The sequence below is a fragment of the Mercenaria mercenaria genome, chromosome 2 (assembly GCF_021730395.1).
Source record: "Mercenaria mercenaria strain notata chromosome 2, MADL_Memer_1, whole genome shotgun sequence".
Lineage (NCBI taxonomy): Eukaryota > Metazoa > Mollusca > Bivalvia > Venerida > Veneridae > Mercenaria > Mercenaria mercenaria.
Window position 1 is genome coordinate 66,502,168 of NC_069362.1, and position 20,294 is coordinate 66,522,461.

At 36.7% G+C, this 20,294-nt stretch overlaps 1 protein-coding gene and 1 long non-coding RNA gene across 11 annotated transcripts in view; one reads left to right on the forward strand and one right to left on the reverse strand.

The window, feature by feature from the left end:
* Positions 1 to 329: 329 nt before the first annotated feature.
* The window catches only part of LOC123564151 (interferon regulatory factor 2-like), a 38,906-nt gene continuing 18,941 nt past the window's right edge, over positions 330 to 20,294 (reverse strand). For 3 of the 10 annotated variants that reach the window (XM_045357511.2, XM_045357508.2, XM_045357512.2), the window contains exons 2-9: positions 10,813 to 11,047; positions 10,213 to 10,449; positions 9,861 to 9,985; positions 9,396 to 9,543; positions 8,384 to 8,416; positions 2,886 to 3,284; positions 2,203 to 2,249; positions 330 to 932 (exon numbers count right to left, since the gene is read on the reverse strand). In XM_045357511.2, coding sequence (XP_045213446.2) covers positions 747 to 932; positions 2,203 to 2,249; positions 2,886 to 3,284; positions 8,384 to 8,416; positions 9,396 to 9,543; positions 9,861 to 9,985; positions 10,213 to 10,449; positions 10,813 to 11,026 — 1,389 coding nt within the window. In that variant the 5' untranslated portion in view covers positions 11,027 to 11,047 and the 3' untranslated portion in view covers positions 330 to 746. The other 7 variants (XM_045357513.2, XM_045357509.2, XM_045357514.2 and 4 more) reach the window with 7 other exon arrangements.
* Positions 4,100 to 20,294, forward strand: part of LOC123564153 (uncharacterized) — a 37,560-nt gene continuing 21,365 nt past the window's right edge. The window contains exons 1-2 of the long non-coding RNA XR_006688952.2: positions 4,100 to 4,234; positions 9,319 to 9,551. This is a non-coding gene — a long non-coding RNA (uncharacterized LOC123564153). The remainder of the gene's footprint in view (positions 4,235 to 9,318; positions 9,552 to 20,294) is intronic.

Sequence of the window (20,294 nt, forward strand, 5' to 3'; positions counted from 1 at the left end):
TACGGTATATAAGAGGACTTGAAACTCAAAATATATCTTTTACCACCATCATCTTGGTGTATCTTCCTTTTAAATTAGAGGTCTCTTACCGAGACAAATTCATTTTACTGTCAAATCACCGAATATTGGTGCGCGTTGTTGTTTACATATATTATTAATATATTCTTTATATAAATGCACATGAATGTTGTTGTAATGAAAATGCAATATCTGCATAGCCATTGTGTATAATATTATCTTTTTGGCACATAGTTTAAAATGCGCTTCTGTTTGTTCCATCCAGATCGTTTTTAGACTCGGAAACATGGTCAGTGAATTCTGAACACCAGTACATGTATATCGTTTTTATTTACATATTCACAGATAAACAATAATGATACAGTTGCATACAGTAGTTAAGCTTACATTGTAAATGAGAAGGTGACTAGAGATTCTGTCATATATTGTGGAAGTTTCAACATAAATTGTCATCACTTCTAACTGTTCTTGTAATAGTATTTACATTTGTATATACTAACTGTCAAATCATTGAACTTTCTCAAAAACTGATACAAAAATATTCAATACTTGTTCCACCGTACGAGATTCCATATAAATCTCTGTGAAATATAAACCAGGCAGTCACATAGCTAAAGAACACACATTCTACTTATTCCGATCATTTTAGAAAACACAGAAGTACATAAAATTATTGCTCCCTTGCACAGATACTGCGCACGTGTGATTACATTGCACGAGATAAGGAGTCATGGCGGCGTGAGTGGATTGTATATGTATGGAGTAGTTGTCAGTCCAGTGTGGCCAGGTCCGTATTGCTCGAGTCCATTAATGTTGTGAAATGTGTTAAATGTTGTCTTGCTTAAATCTGTAAGGACGATGCAATCAGCTGTTGATTCGTGGGGAGTATCCGCAACTTCTTCTTCGTAAATTGTCTGAAAATATTGTAAGATTTTCTTTCTCAAGTGTTTTGATCTTCGAATGATATACTGTGTACAGGTATTAAGACAAATATTAAAAATATTTTGATAAATGTTAATTCACATTTTTTTATTTGGCTTCGTTTATATTATTTTGAATCTGTTTTAATAGAGCCGCTTGAGGAGGTTGTGCACTAACGCAGTTTAAAAGAGCCGCTTGCGAAGGTAATGCACTACCGCAGTTTAACAGAGCCGCTTGCGAAGGTAATGCACTAATGCAGTTTAACAGAGCCGCTTGCGAAGGTTATGCACTAATGCAGTTTAATAGAGCCGCTTGCGAAGGTTATGCACTAATGCAGTTTAATAGAGCCGCTTGCGAAGGTTATGCACTAATGCAGTTTAATAGAGCCGCTTGCGAAGTTTAACAGAGCCGCTTGCGAAGGCTATGCACTAATGCAGTTTAATAGAGCCGCTTGCGAAGGCAATGCACTTATACTGTTTAATAGAGCCGCTTGCGAAGGTTATGCACTAATACAGTTTAATAGAGCCGCTTGCGAAGGTTATGCACTAATACTGTTTAATAGAGCCGCTTGCGAAGGTTATGCACTAATACTGTTGAATAGAGCCGCTTGCGAAGGTTATGCACTAATACTGTTGAATAGAGCCGCTTGCGAAGGTTATGCACTAATACTGTTGAACAGAGCCGCTTGCGAAGGTTATGCACTAATACTGTTTAACAGAGCCGCTTGCGAAGGTTATGCACTAATACAGTTTAACAGAGCCGCTTGCGAAGGCTATGCACTAATACAGTTTAATAGAGCCGCTTGCGAAGGTTATCCACTAATACAGTTTAATAGAGCCGCTTGTGAAGGCTATGCACTAATACAGTTTAATAGAGCCGCTTGCGAAGGTTATCCACTAATACTGTTTAATAGAGCCGCTTGGTAGGAACTTTACATTCCGCTTGAAACTGCTTTGTTGAGCCCACTGAAGTCACGTAAGAATTTCTATTGTTTTAGTTTATTGTCTGTAATAAAGGTACCAAACCTCGACATTAAGAGATACAAATTGTTCCTTTCTGGTGGGTAAATGAAACTATTTGGTTGAATCAAAATATAACGATTTTTGGAAAGAAATGAATATTCTTTTTTTTTTGTCATTCGCCGGAAATTCAAAACGTGATACACCTTAACGTATATGTCAGGATTCAATGGAGGTATTAATAAAACAAAAAACATCTGTTCTCAGTTTCTTTTAAGGCTTCAAAAACTATGAGAATATTTACCAGTTCAATGAATTCGCTCGAGTTACTGTCATGAGATACCTCGGAACCTGAAAGAAGTGACAAACTTTATGCCCAACTAAGGTGACCTGTTGAGAAAACTATTTGTATGCGAGGATTAAAGGTCCACCATTATCACGGTTGTGAGTGGCTTCGTTACATACATGTTACACTAAACACGACGGACAATGCTTTGATAAATGCAATGCCAACAATTTTACAGGTAGAGCTTTATTATTAAATAAAGGCAAACCTCAAACAAAGTACGGTTATAGGTTAGCTAGGGCAAGTAGAGATAATGAAATGATTAAGACTCGAGGCGATATGGGACCGGTAGTAAAGTGTGTGTGGGCGATTTTATCTACAATGCCCAGTCTTTTGTCAATGTTTAAGACTTAAAACAAATTAAATAAGATGTCACAGAATGATAGATCTGGCCGCAACTCTTTTAAATAAACTTTTGCAGACCTCTGGACAAGCTCATAACACATTTTAAATATGATTTAAATTAAAAACGAAAACGAAAAATGTTACAATTTTAAAACAGTATAATGTATAAAAGTGATATCACTGTATGACAAAATACAGGGAATGGGCAAACACATTACGTTTGCTTTACCTAAAATCCTAAACACAAACTGCTGAGCATGCTTAAATACTGAGAGAGCTATAAAGGTATACCGTACCATCCGGTGTTTCTGGAAACGTCATATAGTTAGAACTGTCTCGCCCGGCAAGCTGGCTATTGGTGGGAACATTAACACGGTGTGAGAACTTTGTCTGGGCATGAAGGGATGGGGTCGCGGTCTCCCTGACCTGTGATGCAGATGGTGTAAATGAAGTCGCCTTCTTGGTGGTGGAAACGGATGCCATTCCGGAGACGGATGGTATTGCTGAAAGCTCTTTCGATGGCGTCGTGTGAGGACTTGTTCGGTTTCCAGTAGATATCTTCAGCTGTGAGATGATACTTTCCGGAAGTTGAACTTGGAATGATTGTAAAATGGGTGTTAGTGGTGTCTGCTGTTTTAACTGTTCAACCTTAAAACCGGAACCATGACGGGGAAGCCAATGGTCTTTACCAAATTCTGAAACAAGTAAAACACAACATCATATAAAATAATAATATGGTATAGAAACGGCAAATAATATACCGCCAGTCTTAGTAACTGATTTGGTCTCGCTTTATTCACACAGGCAGTTTATTCCTGAACAATACAAAGTTTAGCCTGATTTTTGTAAAAACAAACCGCCAAGTTACAACAAGCAATGAGCGACAAAATTATTTAATTTTCAAGGGTTTGGAATCTGTCCACTTGCATATTTTATCTTTTCGACATTGGACTCATATCTCTTTCTTTCTATTTATTTATTTCTTTGTTTATTTATTTAACTGTTATAGATCTGCAATGATGTTTAGTACAACAAGCATATGTTCGAGTGACCTTCAAGGGTGAACTTTTTTATCCAAAGTAGCACTTAAATTATGAAATAAGTATGTACATTGATAACACTACAGCTAAGCTATATGCGTCTATACAGGACTATTTTAAATCGATGCATCTTTTCAACTATCATTCTGGCGTTATAAGCGCATTGGCGTAGAAGCATGGGGGACCAGAGGTAGGGGGCGAGGGCGGGGCACCCGCAACTATATATGAGAGTCATTCCAACAGTCTGCTGTTATTTTGCTTGGTTGTGTTTTATGCCTCCAAAGGATCTTTCACTGCAGCTACTCTTCATCTGTTATTTTATTACAGGCGATTATATTTTTTTTTATAAAACCTGAAATCTGCGATGCTTTCTATAAAATGCACAACAAGGATGTTAACAGATACAGTACTGATCAACCATTCATGGTTCTGATGTAACAATCTCGACTTCCAAGAAAATTGAAACTCTACTTCCTCATTTAAAATGGTAAATATAACTTCGCGTTTTCTTAGAAAAGACAACATCTACGTCTTAAGAGCACGCATTTTATGCTATCCTCGAGTTCGAGCGATGTGTTTCAGAAAATGAGGAGTGGATTTTTTCGGTAAGTAGAAGAGATTATGATTATGCCACTCAAACTATGTCATTAATATAGAAACGAAATTATAGTTTCATTTCAAGTTTGACGCAGTTCAGAACTTGTAATTTTTTCTTATGTTAATTCGCTTTATGTCAGTATTTTTATCGTTAAGTATGACTTATCAAGGCACAGAAAAAAAAAACATCACAAGACAGCAGACGACATATTGATCTGTAAAGTAAATATATAACAACATCAACAAAGTACATTTTGCAAGATATGACTGTATCAATAGATAATAGTCGTGTAATCAGTAACACGATAATGCATGGGATATACGTGCAGTCGTGCATGTACCGAGGTTGTTCATCATGTACATGTAACATCTATCATATCGTCACTAACTGGACACCAGACGACATCGCACATTTAAAGACTCACCGCAACCTTGTGGTCTTCATTTTCATCCAACATGAACTTCGTGAAAATCATTTTGATAATTCTGCTATAATATAGCTATACTTTCAGGTTGAAAATTTAGGCCATCCCTGAATTAATGTGTTTTCACAAATTCGTCTGCAAACTTATTTTGTCAATCTCTTTTCAGTATAGATTTTAGAAGAAAAATAAATAACTATATTACACTGTAGAAACGAAGTGTGGTCTAAACACAACTTGATACATCAAATACTGTGGAGACTACTACATTCACTCAATAAAATGTTAAGACATTAAATACATGGTCTTGGCCTGATATATGTCACTGCAAATCATGGAAGTACAAAAAGAGTACAGTTATTCCGTGGCGCGTCTTTAAAGACCCACCATGACCTAGTGACCTACTTTTTTCACTTACGAAAACTTCATGAAAATCATTCTTAAAATACAGGTAATATACAGCTATACTACAAGTTTTCAGGTGGACAATTTAGGCTATTCCTAAATAAATGTGTTTTGACAACTTCATCTGCAAAGTTAGTCAGTCAATCTGTTTTCCAAATAGTTTCAAAAATGTAGGTAAATAACCATAATACAATGTAAAAACAAAATGTGATTGAAATATAACTTACTACACTGATTTCTCTACTGATTGCTACAGTAATTAAATACAAGAGATCACAGAGTGATCTTGGCGCCCACCATTGAGCCATTTTTGAATGTTCCAAATTTCAAGACTAGCTCAAGGTCAAAATCAAGGTCAAATTTCATTTCAGTACACAACACTGTGCATGTGGTCCATGCATGTGAAAGCTGTAGCTTGAGAAATGTGGAAGTAGGTCACAAGATCAATTTCAAGGTCAAAGTTCATTTCGGTACACAAAACTATGCATGTGCTTCAAATTTGCAGCTTGAGAAATGTGAAAGTAGGTACTAGGTAAAATTCAATATCAAATTTCAATTCAGAATACAAAAATATGCATGTGGTCCAAATTTGAAGCCTGTAGCTTCAGAAATGTGAAAGTAGGTCACTAGGTCAATCTCAAGATCAACGTTTTTTTTCGGTACACAAAACTATGCACGTGGTCCAAATTTGAAGGCTGTAGCTTGAGAAATGTGAAAGTAGGTCACTAGGTCAAAATCAATGTCAAATTTCATTTCGGAACACAAAACTATGCATGTGGTCCAAATTTGAAGCCTGTACCTTCAAAAATATTAAAGTAGGTCACTAGGTCAATGTCAAGGTCAAATTTTTTTTCCTGTGCACAAAACTATGCATGTGGTCCAAATTTGAAGTCTGTGCCTTCAAAAATGTGAAAGTAGGTCTCTAGGTCAATGTCAAGGTCAAAGTGTTTTCGTTACACAAAACTATGTATGTGGTCCAAATTTGAAGGCTGTAGCTTGAGAAATGTGAATGTAGGTCACTAGGTCAAAATCAAGGTCAAATTTCATTTCGGAACACAAAACTATGCATGTAGTCCAAATTTGAAGGCTGTAGCTACAGAAATGAGAAAGTAGGTTACTAGGTCAAAATCAAGGTCAACTCATGTCAAGGTTCATCTTGCCACTCAAAACTATACATGTGGTCCAAATTTGAATGTTGTAGGTTATTGACAAAAAGATTTTAAAAGCTTTTCCCTATACAAGTCTATGTGAACCATGTGACCCCCGGGGCGGGGCCATATTAGACTCTAGGGGTATAATTTGAACAAACTTGGTAGAGAACCACTAGATGATGCTACATTTTGAATATCAAAGTCCTAGGCCCTGTGGTTTTAGAAAAGAGGTTTTCAAAGTTTTTCCCGATATGACTATATAAACCATGTGACCCACGGGGCGGGGCCATATTTGACCCCAGGGAAACTAGAAAATGCTTTTGTAAAAAAGCGCTTGTCTCCCCCAATGCAAAGTCCTATAGGCAAGAAGTCAATAGGGGTCAGGAGCGAAAGTCAAAGAGACACTGATGGTTGGCTGCAATAGGGATCATCTACTTGGCATGTCCAGTCATCCCGCTAAATTTCAACACTCTTGGCCTAGTGGTTCTCAAGTCACTGTTCAGGCTCCTGTGACCTTGACCTTTGATCAAGTGACCTCAAAATAAATAGGGGTCATCTACTCTGCATGTCCAATCATCCTAATAAAGTTTCAACATTGTAGGTCAAGTGGTTCTCAAGTTATTTCCAAAAAATGATTTTACATGAACAGGCCACTGTGACCTTGACCTTTAATAGACTGACCCCAAAATCAATAGGGGTCATCTACTCTGCATGTTCAATCATCCAAATGAAGTTTCAACATTTTTGGTCAAGTGGTTCTCAGTTATTGATCGGAACTGGTTATCAATGTTCAGGCCCCCCAGTGACCTTGCCCTTTTAAAACGGAGTGACCCCAAAAACAATAGGGTCATTACTCTGCATGAACAATCATCCATGAATTTTCAACATTCTGGGTCGAGAGGTTCTCAAGTTATTGATTGGAAATGGTTTTCCATGTTCAGGCCCCTGGGGCCCTTTGACCTTTAACAGAGTGACCCTAAAATTGTTAGGGGTCATCTACTCTGCAGACCAATCATCCTATTAATTTCAACTTTCGGGGTCCAAGTGGTTCTCAAGTTACTGACCGGAAATGGTTTTCAATGTTCAGGCCCCTGTGACCTTGCCCTTTTTAAGGGAGTGACCCCAAAATCAATGGGGCCCATCTACTCTTCATGACCAATCATCCTATGAATTTCAACATTCTGGTCAAGTGGTTCTCTATTATTGATGGGAAATGGTTTTCAATGTTCAGGGCCCCTGTGACCTTGACCTTTGACGGAGTGACCCCCAAAATCACCCCAAAATCAATAGGGTCTCTACTCTTCATGACCAATCATCCCTATGAATTTTTCAACATTCACGGTCAATGGTTTCTCTAGTTATTGATCGGAAATGGTTTTCAATGTTCAGGCCCCTGTGACCTTGACCTTTGACGGAGGACCCCCAAAAACAATAGGGTCGTCTACTCCACAGCCCTACAACCCATGAAGTTTAAAGGGTTTTCTAGGTCAAATGGTTCCCATTATTGCTCGGAAATGAAGTGTGACTTACGGACGGACGACGGACGGACGGGCAGGGCAAAAACAATTGTCTCCTGGGGGGGGACATAATAATTTGAATCATCTTGGTAGAGGACCACTAGATGAAGCTTCATACCAAATATCAAACCCCTAGGCTCTGTTTTTCCCTATATAAATCTATGTAAATTTTAAAAATAAACAAAGGGCCATAACTCACTCAACAATTGTTGAACCAGTCTGATTTTCAGGGGGACACAACTAGGGTACTAATACATCATTCTGTCAAAGTTTGGTCAAAATCCCCCCAGTAGTTTCTGAGGAAATGCGATAACGAGAAATTGTTAACGGACGGACGGACGGACTGACCACGGACGCAGAGTGATCTGAATAGCCCACCATCTGATGATGGTGGGCTAAAAATGTTTAGACATTACACATATCGTCTTGGCCGAAAATATGTCACTGTCAATTTGTAACTAGATACTTGTCATATCTCATTTTCTTCATGCAAAGCATGTATAATTACCATCATGGAAACACAAAAGAATACAGTTATTTTGTGATGCCTCTTTAACAGGGTGCAATTTGCCATCACCGAAACTAGGCTTATTTAAGCTGTTTAAATGATAATAAAATTAACTAACTAAACCATGCAAAATACATGCTTTGACCAAACTTACCTAAAATATTTTTGTTGGGATTTTGCTCCGTTTCTGTAAAGGTAGCGAAAGTTCCAGAATTTGACAGCTTTGACTGGTTAAATATTTCTCATTTGGCTGTATAGTTAAGTTTTTGACTCTGACTCAAGAATGCAAATTTTCCTATTTCCGGCTGTCATTTAAGCTAAATATCAACTCTACTGAAGTTTTGCACAAGTGTGTACGATCAACATGTCTGCTAAATCTAAGTAGGAATTCTAATAGCTCGGCAGGAATACATGTATAGCAACTTGAAAAGTTTGCAATTTTAAGTCAATACGTTTAAAAAATATAGATTTCAAAGGTGACCAATATGAGTCGTGCGTTTATGAGGCATGTGTAGCCTCTTAAAATAAAAGTCGTTATTATCATTATTATTATTATTATTATTATTACTTATAATTTTACCAGCCAAATGATAAAATATTTGATCTGTCAAAGACAATAGGTTAGCTGATAATAAAGAAAGATGAAATAGCAAAGTATCTTTCCTCTTTAGACTGGACAACACTTTCTGTCATTCTGTCTCGAAGATACACTATTGATTGAGCAGTCACCTCATTATTAGATGAATACCAAAAAAAAAATATTGACCGAAATCCTGTCCCCCACCTCCACTTGACCCGCACCCTCACTCGCGGCCAATTAACTATTTCAGTGACATTCATTCATTATTATATGAACTATAAAATAAATTAACGAGTTGCTCAACAACAGGTGTTCTTATTCAGCGTCTGCACCAACTGTTTACAGAAATACACGTCTGCAGAGGCATTGTCGATAAAACTGATAAAAAAAACTGCTTGCACACGTTGAACTCTTGAACACGTTGCAACAATGTTTACTGACTTTTGCTGGGGTATTTTAAAGTAACGTTTTAACTTGCCAACGCCAAATATTTATTTCCTTTCTTTCAGCTACAGATGAAGGAAAGTTTAGAGATATAAGAAAAGAAGCGACACGTGCATTTGAAGTTTTTTTTCTCGCTACTTACCGACTTTGTAGAAGCCTGGAATGATTTTATCAAAGTTTGGAATCTGTGAGGAAGAATTCAGATCTTCTGTTTTTAACTTAGTTACAGTAGAAAAGGCGGGAAAAGTCACGCGTTCTTCTGCTGGTGTCCAGTCCATATCTGTGTCTTCCTGAAAAGGTATTTCAACTCAAACTGTCAACATTTGTACAGAACGTATCACTAGTCTTGCTCTCTGTAACAACAGACATGTAAAACCCTGCAGTGGCTAGTCTCCCAAATTTCAATGCTGATGATTTTTTTTCTACGTGATAAATTTGTAGAATCTATGCATTTATGTTGGAAGGGATATCAAACAGCTTTGTATATGAACCAAAAGAACACGAATTTATACTGAATGCATACTTGATATTTTTTTTTCGGAGATATAGTATTACCCGGTCTCCTAACGCTATCGAGTATTCTACATGTACATTTTTTTCTATTTACCTGGACCTCAGTCTGGTACCCTTCACTGTCACTTTCATTCTCTGTTGAGTCACTCTGATCTTCTGCTTCAGTTTTGACAAGAACTGCTTGTGCAGACAGTCTTGAACTGGTTCTTACAGCTACATCTGTAATAGAGATATATAACGAGTAAGAAAAGGTCAGCCAACACAAAAACCAGAGTAAGAAAGTCAATTCTTGATTCCTTCTGAACACAAAATCAAGCGAAACTTCATTTGTAAAAAAAAGAATAATGCTACATGGCGTTGATCAGCCAATTTTTCTAATACATTAAGCGTGTTGTCATACTAGACCCCTTCATAGTCGGACAAAATATGTATGTTCATATAACTACCTTGAAGAACACGTTTGTTGTCTTTTGGAACACATTTTTGGTCAGGTTCTGATTTCAATCGCTTCGTTACCCTAGATTTTTCTGTTTTCTTACGACTGTCGAGCATCCTGTACACTTTAAACGCGTTCTGTCCCTTGCTAATAGACATGCCTTTTACTTCCTCCACGTCTTTAAGTGAATTTAGGGCACACCGGAAGTTAGCTTTCCAGCGTTTCGGGTCGCCGTCATTGTATCTACCTAGAATATAACAGAGAACATAAAATCAAATGTCGGCGGTTCTTTAGAGGTCTAAGGAAGCTATTGATCTATTTGTACAACTGTAACATTATCCTGTCGTCATTTTTTTAAATGTTTTCTCCTATTTTTTTTTTTTTTTGGCTCGACAGCGCACAAATATGTACTTTTGCGCAGCTCAAAATTTAAATGAAATGAAAATTTAAATGTTAAAAAAAAATGGCCAGAAAAATGGCAGATATTAATTCGTAGCTGGCCAGATACTTTCGGGATTAAAGTATCGTTCGATGTTTAAACATTATTGTTTACTCAAATTAACTTTCAGTGAAATAAAACGCTGTTTGCATGGAAATAAAGTATACTTGCCTGAATGATGGGCCCATTTTTCAAATAGAACCGAATCCTTCAGACTCCAACCATGCCTTGATCCATGACACCATTTTATTCGGAATACCTTCTGGTCCCTATTTACCCATTCTAATCCTGGGATTTCTTTTGCGTTGAGTTTGTCTGACAGCCAATCTTTCATTGGCTGACGCTCAACCGGTCGCATCAGTCGCTGCCTTGCTCTCCCAGTCATTATCAGCTGTGCGATATTCACCTGTAAATGAAAGAAGAAATAGTTCCTTTTGAATGTAAAAATGAATTCTTTAACCCATTAAGAGATTGGTTTACTCTTACATCCAGTTAATGTATTCGAGATTACGATTCGATGGCGTATGAGCGTTCTAATACTATTACGCTAGCCGGAGTATGTAATTGGTTGACTATTTAACTTGAGAGCGCTGCTCGTCCGTGAAGATTCATCAAGCAGTTTATGGGAAAAGGTCATAAAAGGGTATGTGCAACTGCATTTTGTGTTTTGAAGTGGCGCCTATCTGCATAGCATGCCTGTTGCAAAAGGCTCTTATGGGGGAAACTGCTTTTTGAAAAAAAATGGGAGAATATTTACTAATAGAGCGAACCATTTGAAAATAAAAATTGTTTCAAGTTTTCATAAAAATAACTTGACAGAATGAATCTATGTATGTACATTATACAAACAAGAGCTATCGGAGGACAGCAACATTAGGCTATTCAACAGCCCTGTATGAACGAATATAAGTCGAAAAAGGGGCATTATTTTGTAAAAATGCAAAACGTATTTATGAATCTTGTATAATGCAAGTCAAATCATTATAGTGAACACGTGGGTGAAGTTTCAATCCATTCTAGGCCTACTAGCTTACATACGAAAACTTTACTAACATGAGCTCGTCGAACACGAAATCCTCCCCCCCCCCCCCACACCCACCACCCCGCCCCCCTTTATGCATTCAGTAACTGCACAAGGAACAGAAATTAGTTGGTCAATGTGCACGGGATATTTGACTTACTGACCTCAAATCAATAATTATGGGTCATTTACCAGTCACAGGTGACTTGTGTATCAAATGTGGTTTTAATCCAAAGCATTCTCTAGTTATTAGGTAAAAATAAGTTCTACTGTTCTGCGTCAATGTGACCTTGACCTTTGACCTACTGACCTCAAAATTAATAGGGGTCATTTGCCAGTCATGGTCAACCTCCCTATTAAGTTTCATGATCCTAGGTCAAAGAGTTCTCAAGTTATCGGCCGGAAACGGTTTAACTGTTCCGGGCCACTGTGACCTTGACCTTTGACCTTCTGACCTCAAGATCAATAGGGTTCATCTGCTGGTCATGACCAACCTCCCTATCAGGTTGCGAGATCCTAAGCCAAGGCATTCTCAAGTTATCGTCCGGAAACAGTTTAACTGTTTTGGGTCACTGTGACCTTGACCTTTGACCTACTGTCCTTAAAATCAATAAGGGTCATCTGCTCGTCATGCCAACCTCCCTCTCAACTTTCATGATCCTAGACCTAAGCATTCTTGAGTTATCATCCGGAAACCGTTTAACTGTTCCAGGTCCCTGTGACCTTGACCTTTGAGCTACTAACCTCAAAATCAATAGGAAGCACCTGCTGGTCATGACCAACCTCTTTTTTAACTTTCATGATCCTACGCCAAAGGCTTCTCAAGTTACCATCCGGAAACAGTTTAGCTGTTCCTGGTCATTGTGACCTTAACCTTCAACCTACTGACCTCAAAATCTATAGGGGTCATCTACTGGTCATGAACAACCTACCTAAGAACTTGCATGATCCTAGGCCCAAGCATTCTTGAGTTATCATCCGGAAGCCATTTAACTGTTCCGGGTTACTGTGACCTTGACCTTAAACCTACTGACCTCAAAATCAAAAGGGGTCATCTGCTGGTCATGACCAACCTCCTTATGAACTTCCATGATCCTAGGACTAAACGTTATTGAGTTATCAACCGGAAACGGATTGGCCTACGGACCGACCGACCGACCGATCGATATCTGCAAAACAATATACTATAGTACCCCTCCTTCTTCGAAGAGGGGCATAAAAATTGCCAAGTCGAAAAAGGCGCATAATTTTGTAAAAAAAAACATAGCAGACTTATGGAACATGTATAATGTAAGTCATTTCTTCATAGTGAATAGTGTGTGAAGTTTCAATCCATTCCCAAATGGGTGTTACTAGGATACCAGTTTGCATACAAAAAAAAACTTAACCAAATCAGGACGCAGACGCCGGCACCGACGAATAGACGAGTCCAATAGCTCTACCTATTCTTTGAATATTAGAGCTAATAAAAAAAAACGTTCAATGTCGCAATGTAGCGACTCCCGCGAAAGCGGACACATTGCAACTTCCGATGTAGACTACTATAAAATGTTTTCGAATGACAAAAAAACTGTAGATGCAATTAATTGTTTTCATTATATCTTTTCTCTGACTGAGGTGGGGTGTAATTTTAAGGCATCGCATACAAATAGCGGTATATCCTGCACATATCTCAACACAAATTGATATGCAATAGAAGAAACGATTTTTGCATTTAATCCAACTCTTATAAAATAACATCCAAGAACGTATAAAAAGGCAAAATGTTTAAATTGTCCATGCCTAGTTTCTGGCCTTTGTACACAAGTTAAGATGCAGCTCTTGTTCAAGATATTTTGATCCGATTTTGTTTGTTGTTGTTTTTTAAAAAAAGTTCTGCGGAAAGCACCGGGACAAAGCAATTCCCAGGAAAATATTCTGCACGTTCCTATATTTACGTATCACTGGAATACTATGAATGACAATATGGTGGTGTCTGCTGGGATCGCAATCGGTTTTCTGAAAACATTAGTGTTACGATGGTTTCGCATCTCTTACGTGTCGGTATTATTGTGATGTATTTTAACGGATAAGCTGCTTTCTTTGCGGTGATATCTTGGCCAAAAAAATGCGGTTTCACCAAATATTGATATAATGACAGCCATAGGGTCATTATGGCTATCACCGCTGCCCAGGTACGATGCTGCATCGCTTACCAAACAGACTCGTAACAATTAACATGTATCCCGCGGTTCACAGTTTAGTTAGCAATATAAATGTATTGTACACGTACACAGACGAAAGCGTATCCTTTGTATTTACATTCTACTTTTCTTCTTTTTTTCAGAGTTGTACCTCAAAGTATAGAACTTACAAAAAACATTATAATTTTACGAGACCCACGCTGAATTTAAAAATTCTTTAGAACCGTTTTGTCACATTTTTATTTTATCAAAATGAAACCAAATAATTTATTTTCCAATAAGTTTTTTTTTTGGGGGGGGGGGGGGGGGGGGGGAGAACATGTATGCACATTACGACATATTTACATTTGACTAATCAATTAGAGCAAGCTTAAGGGGTTGTCTTGCAACGCATATCTTTTCATAAAAAAGAAGTACTTCATGATATTCGAAAGACGTAGTCAACAGACGAAAACAAGTCGTAAACATCACTTGCAAATTTCTGTGTTTTGATATTTCCTAGTAAGCAAGGCATTTCAATTTTCTGAAAAATGAATAAAACTTAGTTTCACATCTTACGTGTTTGTATAATTACTTTAATTAAGCCTTGATGATTATTGCTCTAGATTTAACCTATGATGCATACAGTCCGGATCCAAACACCACTTTCCACAACGTATTTTACCACGTAATTATCCGGGTCTATCCATTAATTCAAACGTAAATCGAATAAATGCATAAAAGTCATTACTACCTTACAAACATATTTATTCAATTAATACAAAGTTATTTATATAGAATGTGTGCATTTATTTATATAGACATTATATTATATTAACATGTCTAATCTGGAAATCTGTTGCAATCTTTAATCATCGGCAATGATTTGAGTTTTGCTTTTTTATTTAGAAAAAAAAACTAACAAACATAAAACTTTAACTTTTCACAAAAAAGTGGTGAAAACTGGGAGAGTTAGGAGCCTTTAGTTGGCAGCTTTTTTTTCTTTACATTTCTTAATCAGTTAACTCAGTCAAATACTAGTACCCAATTTTATTGAAATACTTCCAACGCTATTAATTAATATAAATCCACCTTGGTTCTAATAACTCATTTCAAAACACTATTTTTTTTTTCACATCAATTAGATGAAGCAAATGCTTATAAATTTTCCAGTTTCTCTTTCCCATGCAAATGAAAATAAAACAAGTGATGAAAAGACTTTAAAAGAATCGTCATGTTATAGACTCTATAAGAAGCTCAATTTACGTGCAAACTAGGACCTTTTTGTTGACTGCACGTGCATGGTGCATGTGCATGTCTAAGTAGAATATTGTGTTCTTACGGAGTTGAAGCAGATGAAGTATTGTTTCATATTGATCAGTAAATAAAAAATAGTTTGACTCTTTTACCCATCAAAATTCATAAAGAAATATAACACTGCAAATAGTTTTAAAATGTATGCAATGGGGCCTGTATTTTATCAAAAAAGGAGACTTATTTCTACAGTTGTTACTTCTTCTTTATTCATGAAAGTAAAAACCCTATATAATTAAAACATATCTAACAGAACTTAAGACTTTAGTGTGAATGTTTTTAAAAAATCAGATTGCATAAATTTGTATTCTGAAATGTTCATATTGTGTATGAACCACAATTTGTATTTATTTCATAGTTTGTATATTTATTATTTTCAACATTTCATCCTTTTTATAGATTATAACTTTTTTTAAAAATATTATTTCTGCTGAATATTCTATTATATGCATATATACTGATGGTCATAGACCTACAAAACAAAGCTTTATAGTTTACCTGATGAAACGTCCACAGTTTAAAAATCATTTTTCATTATTATTTTATTTATGATTTCTTTTTGTAAATACATATAAGTATTTAATTTTTGTAAGATTTCTGTTTTACATTTTAAATCATAATTCCATTTTAAATGTTTTGTTTGTCACATTTTTTAGCAAAAATAAAGCAACATATTAGTATGGTTTTAGTTAATAACCCACTTCAGCCAGCACAACAAATAAATAAAACTGAGAATCTCGAACCATTCACGGAAAAAATCATGTTAGGCTAACACTGCGAGCCGAACTTGCAGTTATATATCGTGTGTATTAATAATAATAATGCATTTCTATTTCTGCGATGCATCAATCTAAGCCAAAAAAAAAAACTACATGTCTCTGCCACACAGAAAAATAAAAGGAACTTACTCAAAACAGTTAACTTTGCTTTAAAACCAAGACTCCCGTGGGCTCCTCTTGGAGGCCATTTTGAAAAGCTAAGATGACGCCTCATCACGTGATGTCAATATTGTTGTTTTTTACCAGATCAAGTGAACGAAAATTTTGACAGGAAACATTCTTCATCTCAAGTCTTTAATTATCACAGTTCTGTATCTTAAAATGTTTTAAGACATCTCCAGATTCCTCTGCCCACTTAGAGGGCCTTTCCGGACTAGTTCATGTGTGGTGTTTACATAATTTATATTCGGTCTTTTATACAGCCGAAGTTCAAGCATTCGATGCCAAAAAGAAATTGAAAAGACAAAAATCCAGGAGGTTGCATACAAAAATAAAAAAGATATCGATACATGGTCATTTGCCGTCTATATTACGTAACTATATTCTGTCTTTTAAAGTAAAAGTTCCAAAACATTTCACGCCGGCCAAAGTTCTGGGATCTCGTCAGTTTCAATAGCTCAAAATGATATATACGGAAAACTGTTATCCAGTCGAGTATTTCTATCTCGAACTCCATCGACCACGCACTGTTTTACAATGTTTGTGTACTGGTACTAAACCAACGAAATAAAAGTATCTTAACATTTTCAGATTCTGAAAAAAACGGACGTCATTTTCAAAAATCTGCCGTGGCCTAAATGACAAATCACAGTTGTTCCAAGGATTATCAACTAACAGTCTCGCCCAAAACAATCTTTCCCGTATAAAACATCTCAGACAAGAAAAAATAGAAATATGTTTGACTTCAGAATTCAAAGAAGGTCTCTGTCACATCTGTATGTTCCCCATCCTGAAATCCTTGTCCGGATAACTCCTGTTTTTTTTCAAACCTACAGGAACATATCACTATGAAGTGAACTTGCGCATATTGTCAGGACAAAATACCCTGTTAAGTAGTAACGGCCCTTTGAAATTTTACAAAAAGCTGTATATTCTACAATACTAAATTAACCTTGTCCAGATAACTCCTACAGTTTTCAAGGGACCTGGGTCAATATCATTACGAAATGAGCTTGTACTTATTCTTCCATGGTAAAATATTTTGGCTATGAATGTACATTTTGCATATGTGTTCAATGCCAAATAAATGATGTTATGTTATTCTCAGTTCCCGGTAAGTAAGTTACGACACTGAAATTTAACAGAATGTTGTATATTGCCGATTACATACATGTATATTAACACCTCTTAAATATTTCATGTGTGGGGAGTGGGGGGGGGGGGGTGTAGATTCAGACCCAAACATAAAATGTATTACTATCACGTGAATTTGCGCAAGTTGTCTTTAAAATATACAAATTGCTCTATTTGCTATCGGATAACTCATAGCAGTTTTAAGGGATTAAGCCCAAACAACGGAAATGCGATGTTTTTAAGTGACCCCTCGCATATTGTCAGGGTATACACTCCAGTATAAACATCCCATCCTCCAATAAACATACACCGTCCAATTTACAAACAATATAGATCATATAATATTATATGTGTTAGCCTTTTGCACATATCGTCAGGATATGCAAGCGAAGCTGCGCACATTGTTATATTCACAGAATATTCATGCAACATGCATAAATTGTCGGATTATAGATGCGACATGCGCATATTGTCAGGATTTTTACACGCGACTTGCGCACATTGTCAGGATACGTATGCGACTTCCGCACATTGTCAGGATATGCATGCGACTTGCGCACATTGTCAGGATACGTATACATGCGACTTGCGCACATTGTCAGGATACGCATGCGACTTGCGCACATTGTCAGGATACGCATGCGACTTGCGCACATTGTCAGGATACGCACGCGACTTGCGCACATTGTCAGGATACGCACGCGACTTGCGCACATTGTCAGGATACGCACGCGACTTGCGCTCATTGTCAGGACACGCAGGCAAAGCTTCGCACATTGTCTGAATGTTAGTTTAATCATATTTTATTGTATATATATATATATTATACATATTCAATACACACACATACAACAAACATATATAAATACATCAATGTAAATATACAAAAGGGTTGGGCCAGAAGTTATAACAACATTATCGGGGGCCCTCCCCTGACAAAGCAGACTATATGTTATTTAGAAATACTGTCGTTATGTGATATATGTGAACAATCGCTTATCAAATCAAGAATTGAAGAAAAAAAGAAAATACAGTATCGTACTGCAAAAAATCAACAACAAAAAAACTTTTTTTTTCGCTTTTCTGTCTGGATGTTCACGCGACTTGTGTACATTGTCTGGGTATGCACGCGAATTGTGCGCATTGTCAGGACAGGCATGCGACTTGTGCACATTGTCAGGATATGCATGCGATTTGCGCACATTGTCAGGATATGCATGCGACTTGCGCACATTGTCAGGATATGCATGCGACATGCGCACATTGTTAGGATGTTCACGCGACTTGCGCACATTGTCTAGATATACACGCGACTTGTGCACATTGTCAGGATATGCATGCGGAGATGCGCATATTGTCAGAATATACATGCGACTTGCGCACATTATCAGGATATGCATGTGATATGCGCATATTGTCAGGATATGTATGCGACTAGCGCACATTGTCAGGATATCCATGCGAAACAGCGCACATTGTCAGGATATGCATGTGAAGCAGCGCACAGTATCAGGATATACATGTTCTACCGTAAAACCCGGTATAAACGCATCCTCTTTTATGTGAACACGAGCGTAATGTCAGAATAAACATGCACTATATACGGTATACCCTAGAACAAACGCTCCGCGAAAATAAATGCATACTTACTGAAACGTGGTAGAGTAAAAGGAAACACGTTGCTATAGGAAGGGAAAAAAGATTAGCGCTATTTACATTTGGACTACTTGCGATTACACTTGCGGAGGCTTACACTTGGTTTGGTAGTGATCAGCCTAAAATGTTTCGTTGTCTCGCGTTGTCGCTTTTTGTTCTCATGACGGTTTGTTCTTGATCAAAATTTCGGGTTATTTTCAGCGTTCTTTTGAAAATTAAATTTTATTCTAGATCAAAATATCGTGATATTTTTGTTCTGTTGAAGGTTTAGTCTTGATAAAAATTTCGTGTTATTCTTGTTCTCTCTCGGGTTGTGTTTGATCAAAATTTCGTGTTATTTTTGCTCTTCTGAAAATTAAATTTTGTTCTAGATCAATTGTATTTCCATTCTTCTTTTCTTCTTTTTTTTCAGACTTGTACCTCAAAGTATAGAACTTTAAAAAACATTATAGCTCTAATTTTTCGAGACCCACGCTGAATTTAAAAATTCTTTAGGACCGTTTTGTCACATTTTTATTTTATCAAAATGAAACCAAATATTGTTTTTTCCAATAAGTTTTGCGGGAAAATGTACATGTATGCACATTACGACATATTTACATTTGACTCATCAACTAGAGCAGGCTTGAGGAATTGTCTTGCAACGCACATCTTTTCATAAAACGTAAGTACTTCATGATATTCGACAATCGTGCAACATCGGGCATTTCCGTATTCTCCGGTAAATACGCGTAGCATAAAGACCGAGGTGATCAGATTGGATATTCGAAAGACGTAGTCAACAGACGAAAACATCACTTGCAAACTTTTGTGTTTTGATATTTCTTTGTGAGCAAGGCATTTAAATTTTCTGAAAATTGAATAAAGCTTAGTTTCACATCTTACGTGTTTGTATAATTACTTTAAATAAGCCTTGATGATTATTGCTCTAGATTTAACCTTTGATACATACAGTCCGGACCCAAACACCACTTTCCACAATGTATTTTACCAAAGGGGGAGAGTTGGGAATCTTTAGCAGGTTGTTTTTATTTCATTTTCATTTTTTTTTACATTTCTTAATCAGTCACTCCTATCAGTCAAATACTAGAACCCAATTTAATTGAAATACTTCCGACGCTATCAATATAATTCCACCTTGGTTCTAATAACTCATTTCAAAATTCTATAATTTTTTCACATCAAATATATGTAGCAAATACTTATAAATTTTCGAGTCCCCTCTTTCCCACGCAAAGGGAAATAAAACAAGTGATGAAAATAAGACTTTAAAACAATCATCATGTTATAGGCTGTATAAGAAGCTAAATTTACGTGCTAAAAATGACCTTTTTCTTGACTGCACGTGCATGCTGCATGTGCATGTGTAAGTAGAATATTGTGTTCTTACGGAGTTACAGAGATGAAGTATTGTTTCATATTGATCAG